The sequence below is a fragment of the Syngnathoides biaculeatus genome, chromosome 5 (genome assembly GCF_019802595.1).
Source record: "Syngnathoides biaculeatus isolate LvHL_M chromosome 5, ASM1980259v1, whole genome shotgun sequence".
NCBI lineage: Eukaryota > Metazoa > Chordata > Actinopteri > Syngnathiformes > Syngnathidae > Syngnathoides > Syngnathoides biaculeatus.
The window spans coordinates 29924356-29937454 of record NC_084644.1 but is presented as its reverse complement, the minus strand read 5'-3'; the positions used below and the strand labels follow the sequence as shown (position 1 = coordinate 29937454).

Below are 13099 nucleotides of genomic sequence, written 5' to 3'. Positions count from 1 at the left end.
ATGCCAGGAAGACACAACAGAAGATTCAAAAGGCTCTACAACAACGGGGAAACATTCTTTGCATGACAAGTAGAAGGTATCAAATGACAATCGTGCAGCTTTGTGTCAACTGCAAATCCCAATGGTGTGCAAGACCTGAGAGGAGATTGACAGGATAAGAATAAAGGAGCTATGATTATTTTAGATTTAATTTTTTTTTGGGGGGGGTGGGGATTTTCAATTTTTACCAATTTTTTTTTCAAGAAAATACATCCATAATCTAATTCGCTTATCCTCACAAGGGTCGTGGGAGCCCCAGAGCCTATCCCAGCTATCTTTGGGCAGTCGGCAGGTACACCCTGAACTGGCTGCAAGCCAATCGGAGGGCACATTGAAACCACTATTCACAGTCACATTCACACCTGTGGGCAATTTAGACTCAGCAATTAACCTATTATGCATGCTTTTGTGATGTGGGACGAAACCAATGAGCCTGAAGAAAAGCCAAGCAGGCACGGGGAGAGCATGCAAACGACACACAGACAAGACGCACCGGGATTTGAACCCGAGTCCTCAGAACCGTGAGGCAAACGCTCTAACCAGTCGCACCACCATGCCACCAAGAAAATATATATTCCATAATAGTTTTTTGGACTATAAGAATAATCTCATTTCAAATTAAAAAAAATTTGGGGAAAAAAAATTGTAATACAGGAAAATAGTTTCATTTTCTCTGATTAAAGCTATAACATTTTAAAATGATTTGATATTTTTTTATAGTGGTTGTCTTTACTGTATTACTGCAACAAAACTGTGAGTAAGTGCTTAACTGGGACTGATAAGATGTGAATGATGTGATTGCATTTTTCTTAAATGGAAAAAACTTTTTTTTTGAAGAATTTTAGTTTTTCAGCATGAAAACAAATCACAGTCCATGAGAATAGTCTTGTATTTTTAGGTCAGAACCTTTTTTCCAACAGGTCTCTTAATCCAAAGTGTCTTTCTTTGTCTTTTCGGGCTTGGGTTCTGGAGACGTTTTTGTTAGTCTGAGTTGTGATAGACATCCATCCATCCATTTTCTTAGTCGATTATCCTCACAAGGGTCTCAGGGCGTGCTGGAGCCTATCCCAGCCGTCCACGGGTAGGAGGCGGGGTACACCCCGAACTGGTGACCAGCCAATCGCAAGGCACATCGAGACAAACAGCTGCACTCACAATCACACCTAGGGGCAATTTAGAGTGTCCAATTAATGTTGAATGTTTTTGGGATGTGCGAGGAAACCGGAGTGCCCACGCACGAAAACGAAAACCCACGCAGGCACCGGGAGGACGTGCAAACTCCACACAGGCAGGTCCGGGATCGAACCTGGGACCTCAGAACTGTGAGGCCAACATTTTCCAGCTGCTCCACCGTGCCACCTTGTGATAGACATCTTCACCAAATTTAATGTAATATATTACTGGGTTCGTAGCTTACATTTCCAAAGTGCAAGTGTCACTCCTGCTTAGCACCTGGTGCTGAGGCTCAAAAATAAAATGTCACATAAAATAGTACTCTAAATGTCAAATGATGACCTCCCTGGTAATAGGGAATGAGATTCCTCAAATAAGTCAGGGTAAAGGGACGAGGGAAGGAAAAAAACACTCAGCTCACCTTTTTCCATTGCACTGTATGTGGCGCCGAGGCTTTGGTCTTACACTGCCACTCCACACTGTCTCCAAGCATGACAACCTGAGGCTTCGCTGGCGTTACACTCATTGGATCAATGTCTGACATGGAGAAAGAGGGAAAGTCAATTAAGAGCTTTGGCGAGCATGTAATAAGCTCTTAAGAGGGTTACACAAAGAGGAATATTTAGAAGTACAAAGCTAATGCCTTTCCTCTGAAGTTAAGACCATTTTGTGCTCAAGCCGTTCCGCACAATTCGGAGGTTATCTCCCTTTAATGTGTCTGATAGGCTCAAATTGGGATGACTTTAAAGCGGCGCCTGAAGTGTGAACGATCTGATTGGACAGCAGCCTCTTTTGTCCTTTCCATACATAAAGTGGGGTACACACATTCTGATAATTTGGCCGAATTTGAGCATTTTTCCTCCCGATCAAAGTCAGGCAAGGCTTGATTATCAGATGTACCTGTAAGGTTCTCCTGAGCGATTATCCTCCAGTGTGGGGTCTGTTAATGAGGATTTTTCCTCCCTAATCTTCTCAGTAAATAGTTGCAGTAGATAATAATAAATGTTAATCAAATTAAATATTTACAATTTCAAATCCTAGTGTGATCAAAACTGAATTTGGCCAAGTCAAACTCCGTGATGGTAACACAAGACACAAAGATAGCCAATCAAGTGGGATGAAGACAAACAGACAATTGCACTAAATTTTATACATTTGATTACATTTCATACAATGAAAGTCTGCAAAGACTGTATCATTCAATGCCTCTGGAAGATTATCCTGAGCGATCATCTTATGGTGATTAGTGTGTGATGGTTGTTTTTTTTTTTCCTGTGTACCCTGCTTTAGCGGCTCACTTACAGTGTACGCTGAGGTTGATCTCGCCTGTCAGGTCGGCGTCAAGGTTGTCGAAGTCGATGGCCTTGCATGTGTACATGCCGGCGTCGGTGCGCTTGGTGGATTTCAACATTAGGAGGCCGCCCACGCCAGTGATGGCCTTGCCCTGGAGGGTGAGAATTTATACGACATGTGTGGATGACAAATCTAAAAATTACACAGGTGCATCTTGACTTATCAATTAAATTTTCTCCACGATCCAGTTTACAAATCAGTTTACTTGTGTACCAAATCAAAGTAACCCATTGAAACATTATAGAATTTTTCAGTTTTTAAACAAGAAAAAAGGGACTGTATTGTATAGAACATTATAACATTAAAAATTAAGAATGAAACAATGGAAATATTGTACATAGAGTATTTACTTATTTGCTTTTTGTTGGACACCAACTATAAGGGAATTTTTTTTAAAGAATGCAATACACAGCTGTAATTGTGCCCCAAAAATTCTCTCAAACAAAATCCTATACATCATATATTGGTATTCCTTCTTGGCAACACATGACAAAAAAAGTATGTATCTTCACTTTCTTAGGAAATATTTGACCTAAAAACACACCAAAAGCACATTTTTAGGGACACAAATAAAAACAACACAAATCCTTGTCTTGGTTTTTTCAGATTACTATAAAATTAATAGACTGAATAAGTATAGTAAACTCAAAATTTGAAGATGTGTTATTTGTTACAAAGCAACAATATATGAATTTTCTTCATTTTGGACTACTGGCATAATTTTGCCACATAAATTCTGGATAGCACCAAGAGAACACACGAGCTGTTACGTTGCTACCCAAAGAGAAAGCAGGAATTTGCAAATTGTTTTGAGCAAAACCAAAACCCATTTGGTTTTGTTAAACAGCTTTTTTCAACATACATCTTTGGTGAAGTCAAACTCTGGCTGAGGGTTTCCGTCCGTCTCACACTTCATGGTGACGTTGTCACCCTCTTTGACAGCTCCAGCATTGAGGAGGGTAAATGTCGCAGTCTCCGAAGGGTCTAGATGGACAGGGACAGACATCGGGAGGGAACAGGAGAGAATTCCTCTATTGGGTGAGTTTCCACTGCCGTTTTGTATATCAATGGGAAATGTACAAAGCATTCCACAAGCACTTTCCCAGTGACTCCTCTTTCCACATCTAATGCTCAGCATTTTTCATCTTCTGTGGTGGAGGACTACTATGTCACCAGCAAAGAGTCTGGAAGAAAATTAACTTTAATCCAAAACCTTAGTAACAACACAGGGCTTAAAAAAAGCCATCACTAACATTGAAAAAAAAACATATTGCAGTACAAAACTAGGTTAAAAAGTTATTCTATACTCTATTCTCGATGTCTGTCTACTCGGTAGGTATTCCTCAAACATGCTACACATAGCATTTTCAGGTCACATGAGACTAATAACCAGATGGAAAATAACTGAAATAATTTCATTCAGATTTTACCTACTTGTGTTTCTTCTATTTGATTCCACAAAAATATTCACAAGCTGCTAGCCTACAATTCCAAAACATGCTAAACATAGCATCTTGAAATAACGTGATAAGACTATTTTGGTTGTAGGGTATTTTTTTTTAATTCCCATTATATTTATTTTTTATTATTTTTGTATTTAATTCCACAAAAAGAGCTATAAGCTATTATGTAGCATCCTTAAAAGTGTTTTTAGGAATCCCACACTATTTCCAGACAGGACACGCCCTACTACAACGTAAATGGCTGTGGAACATGCATGCTGTACTATGATTGGATGTTGTATCCCACGCTTTATTACTTACAAAATGGGTGAGGAAGTAGGCAATTTAATCTAAGTGCGGCAGCGTTAATACGTTTTTTTTTCCAATCTTTACATCTTTATTACTGATTCTTGCATATTTTTTTTTGTCTTTGCACTAAATGGCCTGCACCTTATTTTTCACTGCACTTGTAAGGGTAATAATTTTGATTCTGAAACTAATGTTTTGCACGCTAAACCTCCTTAATCCTTATCTGAACCCATCCTAAACCACCTTAAATCCTAACCCTAGCCCTAAATTTTACCATAACAAACGTCATTGTTTTTATTTTTTACAAACGTGATGCATCTTTGAGACGGTGATCTCGTCACAATTACGTGCCCTTTTCGCGACGCAGGAGACAGTCACATCGTAGTGGGGCATGTCCCTGCCTAGAAACTATGTGGAAATACCATTAATGCTTCTACAAGCATACTATGCATAGCATCTCAAGATGCAGTGATTCTCAAATAGTGGGGCACGCACCCCTGGAGGCACTCATTGTCAGTGTGCGCAGGGAGTATTAGCGCTGTAGGTTTTTATTTTTTTTATTGCACCGAGCAGGCAATCTGAAGTACAGTCAACGAACCCATAAGAGACAACATGAACATTTTTTTAACATGGATGAAAAGAAAGGCGGAGAGAGATGAAGACAATGAGATAAAACAAATTCCCCCAAAAGCTAAGACGAGGAAATATGACAAAGCGTATGTAGCGCTTGGCTTCACCGTGACTTCAGTGGGAGATGATGAAAGACGACTGTGTTTACTGTGTCTAAAAATGTTGGCAGCGGACGGCATGAAGACAAATAAATTAATGCGCCACTTTAAGACATTACACCCCAGTCACGTTGATAAAATGCTGAATTTATTTCAGCGAAAACTTGCCGAATATTGCTGACAATCATCCCTCTTTGTGAAAGCTACTTCAGAAAAAACAGCGAGCAGTTTGCATCATATAAGGTAGTATACCAAATTGCTTAGATGTTTTATTCATTTTTGCAAGTTTAAGTGTTTTATATATTGTGCTCCTGAGTTAATGTTGCTGAACTGAATTTGAAGTTATTAATTGGTTTTATTTAATTTTGTTTCACTGTCAAATGGTGCAATAAGTCAGTCAAAAACACTTAGTTTAAACTGGCAAATGGATGCGCTAAAAATCTTTTTAGGTACAGACTACAAAACAATGTTTATAAAGTTATTCTTTCTTGTAAGTTGAACTATATTTCTAATTTATTTTTGTTTTCTTTAATGTTAATAAGGATACAATGTAAAGCAGAGTTATACTTATAACAATTTTATAGACTTATGATATTTATAGTCGCGGCAGAGAGTGGGGGGGGCGCAAACTGTTTTCTTCCTGGGGGGGGGTAACAGAAAATAATTGAGAAGCACTGAGCTAATGTGACAAAACTATTTTAATCATTGGGTCAACATATTAATTATATATTTTCTTCATAATTTATTCATTTTTTGTGTTAATTTAATTTTGCTCCACTAAATGACCCACATGTCGTTATTAGCATTTCACATGCATGCTAAGAATAGTAGCTGAAGATAAGTTGATAACACTTTAATACGTGGGTCAAAATGTTAAAGAACTCCATTTTAGTCAAATTTGAGTTATTTTATGTTTATAAAAAATGAAGTCATTTGAAAGGATGAAAGTAAAGATAGTTTTATACGGTATTACAAAAGACTATGCAACCTAGATAGCATCTGGAGCTAGCGTGCTAGCACATTACTATCTTGCTGCTATCTTTAGCTATTTTTGTTTTCCCTTCCACTTTTTTCTGGTGTGGCTCACCTTCACTGTCAGTGGTGGGAAAGGGGGACATGTACAGTTGATTAGATAACACTAGTCGAGGATGGCAAAAAACGTAAGATAGCAAGATGATAAACAGAGCAAGAGTTGAGCTGATCACAGACATTTTAGAAAGAAGGCCTGTCAATTCGTGGACTCACAGTTTAGGTTGAGGTTGATGGTGTTGGACTTCTTCTGCATAATCTGGCCTCCCGGCATGCTGTACTCTACAATGCAGTGGAACACCGAATCCTTGTCGGCCTTGGTTGGCTGCATGTACAGGGTGCTCTTGATGGTGAACAGGCCCGATGCCTCCTTCACCTGAGACGGAACCATGTAGGTCTCTTTGTGAACAAGAGTGACAATATTAGTCGACGTGCAAAGTGACCTTAAAAATGATTAAATCATATATATAATCAACATACTTTCTTTCTTGTCCTTAACCTCGGGAATCGGCTTGCCATCTTTAAACCAGATGATCCTCGGCTGTGGGTGTCCATTCATTGTCACGCAAGTACCGATCTGATTGAGAGGACCAAAGAATTACCATTTTGTTATTAGCTTCTTGGTAAATTTCTACAATAAAGCAGTACCTTGATTAATATGTTCCAGGACCAACCTCCTTACTCACATTACCCATACTGTACATCAAATTAATTTTCTTTATTGAAAGGAATTGAAATTTTATTCATCCATTCAGCTAGCCAAAAAACACCACTTTTTTTAGTGTTTCGGATAAAGAAACAGCCGTGCACGGTGTAAAAACATGACAAAAGAGAAAAGAATTATAAAATGCTATTACTACCCATAGAACAGTCAACCCCAGTATATTTCTGGCACAGCATTCACAAATTCCAGATTCTTTTGGGGAGCCTGTCCAACATTATTCATTAAAATTTTAGTTAATTCACAATTGTGCTCAGCCCAAAGTGATACATGTTCTAATTTGGCACAGTCTTGTGGAATCTTGGTGTTATTGTTTTATTAAGTTTTTTTACATCTGCGATCTACAGCTTTGTTCGCTTCCCTTGAAGTCACCTCTTGCACAGTCAAAAGTAAAAACTTACTTTTTGCCCACATAGGCTACTTTGCAGTCACAATTTGTCTGTATTGCCGGAGTATCATTACAGTGTGTAAATGCTAAAAATTGCTTAGTGACTGGTGTGCAAGTGAGCTTAGTTGTTTTGCTGTCATGTCATGTCAGTTTGTGTTGGCTTGTCATTTAGGCTTCTATGCTAACTAAAACCATTGATGGGCCTCTTGTGAAGGTGGCTTGTATTTGTTGAATAATTGAACTACTGAATACAGTTGTTAATACAACATGGATTCAAAATTGTGTTCATGATGGATGCATGGTGTTGGTGGTTTATGGTTCTCTACTTTTGAAGTGTTTTGCTGCTATTTTGTGGGACCTATACACAATAACAAAACACCTTTTAGGATCAATTAATCATGTACTTTCACTATTCGTGGCAGGGCTTAGTGCCTAACCCCCGCGAATATTGAGGCTTCACTCAATTTATGTGTCGGATGAGTGCTTTTAAGGGGCGCAGCCAAGTGAGAGACATCAGAAGCTGAAGTTGAGTTGGCCGGGCATGAGTGTTCCGACTTTGTATATGCAGGTGAAAGTGTATCAGCAATTGTGTCTTTTTTTTGGTTTTGTTTTTATTCACTCAAGCAGAAGTGTATTCTAAGCTTACACATATATAGAGAAAATGCCTCAACGCTCAATTTTGGTAGCCATTGCAAAACATCACGGACGAGTTGTTTTTTGAAAAATGTGTGCAAATAACCAAACAATCTAACAATTCACACGATTCAACCAAAACGGCAGACTTTCTGAATCTGTTCCGGCATGGGCGCTTGAGACTTTCTTGTGGAGTGACCAAAGACATCCATCCATCCATCCATTTGCTAAATTGCTTATCCTGACTAGAGTTACAGGCACGTTGGCACCTATCCCAGCTGACTCTAGGCAAGAGCCAGGGTACGCCTTGTATAAACAACCATTCACATCTACTCATATTCACATCTACAGGGAATTTAGAGTCTTCAATTAACCTATTATGCATGTTTTGGGGATGTGGAAGGAAACCAGAGTACCGGGGGAAAACCTATGCAGGGAGGACATGCACACTCCACACAGTCAAGGGCGGGTTCGAACCTGGGTCCACAGAACTGTGAGGCGGGCATCTTTTTAATGGTATTTTGGGAGAATTGTAAATTGTATAATTACATTGTATCGGTGTACCTAATGAAGGCTCCACTTTTTGCCTGAAAACCCACAGACACACAAATGTGCACACAGCATAGCGACTAGATTGTAAACACACCTCTGAGCTTGTGGCCTCTCCCACAGAAATTGCTTGCGTTGATGCCTGTGTGAGGGTGGGCTTCTCTGGAGCAACTGAGGGAAAGAAAAAAAGAGGGAGGAAGATGAGTGTGATGACAAAAGATCACACTCTCATTCAGAGGAAGCAACACCCACACTTTTAACCTCGAGGAACAAACATTAAACAGCAAGACCATCCCACGCTGGCTCCTGACCTTGTTAATTCAGTTGAGTAGTAAATATCCTGCTCAGCATTATCCCAAACATGACCCCCGACACATGAGCTGATAAGGGTTGAATCACGCATGCACACTTACACAAAAAAAGCACTCTCCCGAGCTTGAAAACAATAGCACAGGTGCTGGATCCTCCTGTATTTTCCTGCTTCTTTCCCCTGTGCACATGCAAGGTCAGTTTATCATCAGCAACATTCCGCTGCTGAGAAAAACAAACGCTCTCTCTTAAAAAAAATATCTATCTATCCATCTGTCTATACATATGCAGCGTCTTGTGAAAGAACTTTTCAACCTTTCGCCACATTTCAGGCTTCAAACAAAGATATAAATTTTTTTGTCAAGAATCAACAAGTGGGACACAATCATGAAGTGGAACAAAATTCATTGTAAATTTTCTACTTTTTAAACAAATAAGAAACTGAAAGTGGGGCGTGCAATATTACTCGGGCTCTTGACTTTCAGTGGAGCAAACTCACACCAGAAGATCAGTGAGGATCTCTGAATGGTCAAATGTTGACTGATAAATGATAAATCAAATCCACTTGTGTGTAATCAAGTCTCCGTATAAATGCATCTGCTCTGTGATAGTGTCAGGGTTCTGTTTAAAGTCCAGAGAGAATCATGCCGACCAAGGAACCCACCAGGCAGGTCCGAGATACTGTTGTAGAGAAGTTTAAAGCTGGATTTGGATACAAAAACATTTCCCAAGCTTTAAACATCTCAAGGAGCACTGTGCAAGCAATCGTATTGAAATGGAAGGAGTATCAGACAACTGCAAATCTACCAAGACCCGGCCGCCCCTCTAAACTTTCACCTTGAACAAGGAGAAGACTGATTAGAGACGCAGCCAAGAGACACATGATCACTCTGGATGGACTGCAGAGATCTAGAGTGGCAAGAAGAAAGCCATTTCTCAAAGATATCCAAAAAAAGTCTAGTTTAAAGTTTGCCACAAGCCACCTAGGAGACACAACAAACATGGAAGAAGGTGCTCTGGTCAAATGAAACCAAAATCAAACTTTTTGACCACAATGCAAACCGATATGTTTGGTGTAAAAGCAACACAGCTCGTCACTCTTAACACACCATCCCCACTGTCAAACATGGGGGTGGCAGCCTCATGCTTTGAGCCCGCTTTTCTACAGCACGGACAGGGAAGATGGTTAAAATTGATGGGAAGTCGAATGGAGGCAAATTCACGACCATTCTGGAAGAAAACCTGTTGGACTCTGCAAAAGACCTGAGACTGGGATGGAGATTCCTCTTCCAACAGGCCACTGATCCAAAACATAAAGCCAAATCTACAATGGAATGGTTCACAAATAAAAATATCCAGAAGTTAGAATTGGCCGAGTCAAAGTCCAGACCTGAATCCAATCAAGAATCTGTGGGCAGAGCCGAAGACTGCTGTTCACAAACGCTCTCCATTCAACCTCACTGAGCTCAAGCTGTTTTGCATGGATGAACGGGGAAGAATTTCAGTCTCTTGATGTGCAAAACTGATAGAGACATACAACAAGTGACTTGCAGCTGAATTGAATCATTCAGAGATCCTCACTGCACTTCTGGAGTGAGTTTGCTACACTGAAAGTAAGGGGGCCAAATAATATTGCTCGCCCCACTTTTCAGTTTTTTATTTGTTAAAAAAGTATAAAATATAAAACAAATTTCATTCCAATTCACAATTGTGTCCCACTTGTTGTTGATTCTTGACAACAAACTTAAATTTTCTATCTTTATGTTTGAAGCCTGAAATGTGGCAAAAGTTTGAAAAGTTCAAGGGGGCCAAATACTTTCACAAGCCACTGTATATATGTAACAACTGTATGAAGTGGAAAAACTCGCAGTAGCATCAGTAGAACTTGCTGATAAAACTACAGTGTAGTTACTACACAATCCAGAGCTGAGGCACAGCAACAGGGTCAAAAAAGATACATTTTTGAGCCATGCTTGGGATATTATAATCAAGGCGCACTGCTGAAAAGTAGAGACTTGGACGATTTGAAAAAAAAAAAATCAGCATTCATTCTTCTTCTTAAAAGTCTCCAGAAAGTGAAAACAAATGTTTTCCAAACTTGACACAAAAGGAAGTGTTGTTACCAACCTTTCTAAATTTGAATGGTTATTTTTGATGTTGAAAACACTTTCTTGCAGTTTATCTTTTTCAAAATTTCCAATAACCACGAATGTAACGGAAATAATGTTAATGAACGGTCATCCTACAAAATCTCAGAAGTATAGACGTCATGAACTCTGATCAAATAAGAGGTCCATAAAATGTAATAAATAATGTTCAAATGTGATGAGCATTTTTTTCCCATAACAATGAGGTACTCTAAAGTAGCCAATCTCTGAATTTACTTAACAGGGTCTTTAAAGGTCAAGTGTCATGAAATGGATGATTTTTTGCATATTATTAATGAAAAACCCACAGCCAATATGGTCCCATGTGTTTTTTCACCACAAAACATGATTTTGACGTGTACAGCTTTTTGTAACTCCCGCCATGAAAATCCTCTCGAGGGATTTGTTTTTGAGAAGAAGCAGGAAGTGACGTACAGGACAGAGGCGCCCCCGAGTGGACTCGTTTGTTTCCATTAGTTTTACCTCTGGGAAGGTAGCTCGTTGTTCCTTCGTGTTAGCCAAAATGTCGGCTCATTGCATTGCTGGACATTGCTTGAACACTTGGGAGAATGGAATTACCCTTCATAAGTTTGAAAGAGACCCTGTTCGTTGTGAAAAATGGATTCATGGGTTCCAAATAACAGGTAGGCAGTAACGCGCCCCGGCTCGACGGTGTTCAACAATTACTGCGGCGGTTTTGAACATACTCCTAAAAGCAGCATGGCTCGGCTTCACCTCCTCCTTATATGCCACAACAGAGCAGAAAATCAACCACACCGGCTGAGGCTGCGCGACGGGGATGAGGTTTGGCCGTGATCGCATATCATCTGAATATGGCTCGAAACAATAGTGTAAGACTGCCCCGGTAACTTCACTCGTTTGTGTGGTGTTCTCCTTTTCGAAAAGAGCTTCCGTGTCAAATGGGGCGCGTTTGTCTCCCATAGTTAGAGTGCACCGCGTGTTTTCATTTGGGTGACGTCATGGACAGAGGACGCAGCCAATATGGCGACCACTTCGATATCGTAGAATGACACTTCTGCAACTTTGCGCATGGATGACGCGCTCTCAGCTCACATTTATTTTTTCGTATCGACATTGAAGTGAATAATGTTATATGTATTTTTCATTACAATATCTATTTTAGAATATTTATAGGGATTACACCCAGGCTTTAATTATGTTTTTCTCATAGCAGTTATTTGCTTCCTATTGCAAAAGCCAGAAACCAGCACAGCTCAGCTTTCACGAGACCATAAAAATACGACAGACATCATAATTCATTCCCCCCTCTTGTAGATCCCGGCAGCCAAATGTGACCGACGAATAACTGCGAGCTGTTTTCGTCCACTAAGTGCTTGACACTAAATGGTCAAATAGTACTACATTGCGGTGCAGTGCAACACTGTTAATACACTCCCACTCACCCACCTTTTTCCTTTTTACAAGTACATCACGGTTATTGGATGGTAGGACAATTTTCTAGGACAACCTTGGCTACTAAATCCTTTCTTTTGTTATTTTTAACAGCAGTTGAAGTTGTCAAATGTGCACTACTTAAATTCGTAACATTGGCATGCAATTATAATCTTTCTAATTTCCCATATATTCGACTGTCTAAAATACTATTATAACATTGCTATGCTATCATATATATTTATCAGACATGCTAACACCACAGCCATGAAAAGGTGATAAAAAAACAACCTTGGGGGCGGAGGGGGTCTGAGGCCACCCTGCAGGGCCCAACAGATAATTTTTTTATTTCAACATATATTAAGCATTCTGAAAGACCCTTAAGAGTTCAATAAGGTAACGTAAATTTTAATTTGAACTAAAAATCATCTACACCGCTCAAGTGCATGATGTACAAATTGAAGACAAACTAAATGCGCCCAATTTTTTTGCCTTTTTGTTCTAGCCTCCATCTTGAGCCAGGCCCATCTTGCCTGCTTCAAGCTGTGCCATATGAATAGCATCCTCCTCTCGAAGCAACCATTCTGGAAAAGTACTAGCGGATCAGCTCGTGTCGCCGATGTTACGTGTACTTTGGGTGCAGCACCTCAACATGAAAATAAAAAAAAGACCATCGCAACAAATATGATACATGGTGATCCGATGAGCAAAAATGTTGCTTGAATGACAGTTTACCAAATAAATAGCACACAAAAATAAAAATTGGAAAAATTTAATTGAAATAAACAGCATGACCATCCAATCTTGGCTCCTGACCTCAATTTGTTTTTCTTTTTTGCAAGTTTTCTCAACTTATAAGCAACCTG

The 13099-nt window shown here is 39.5% G+C and overlaps 1 protein-coding gene across 3 annotated transcripts in view; it reads right to left on the bottom strand.

Annotated features, from left to right (window-relative positions):
* The window catches only part of bcam (basal cell adhesion molecule (Lutheran blood group)), a 94210-nt gene that overhangs the window by 12423 nt on the left and 68688 nt on the right, over nucleotides 1–13099 (bottom strand). For all 3 annotated transcript variants that reach the window (XM_061819532.1, XM_061819530.1, XM_061819531.1), the window contains exons 4-9: nucleotides 8462–8535; nucleotides 6554–6650; nucleotides 6290–6472; nucleotides 3428–3549; nucleotides 2515–2656; nucleotides 1634–1749 (exon numbers count right to left, since the gene is read on the bottom strand). In XM_061819532.1, coding sequence (XP_061675516.1) covers nucleotides 1634–1749; nucleotides 2515–2656; nucleotides 3428–3549; nucleotides 6290–6472; nucleotides 6554–6650; nucleotides 8462–8535 — 734 coding nt within the window. The remainder of the gene's footprint in view (nucleotides 1–1633; nucleotides 1750–2514; nucleotides 2657–3427; nucleotides 3550–6289; nucleotides 6473–6553; nucleotides 6651–8461; nucleotides 8536–13099) is intronic.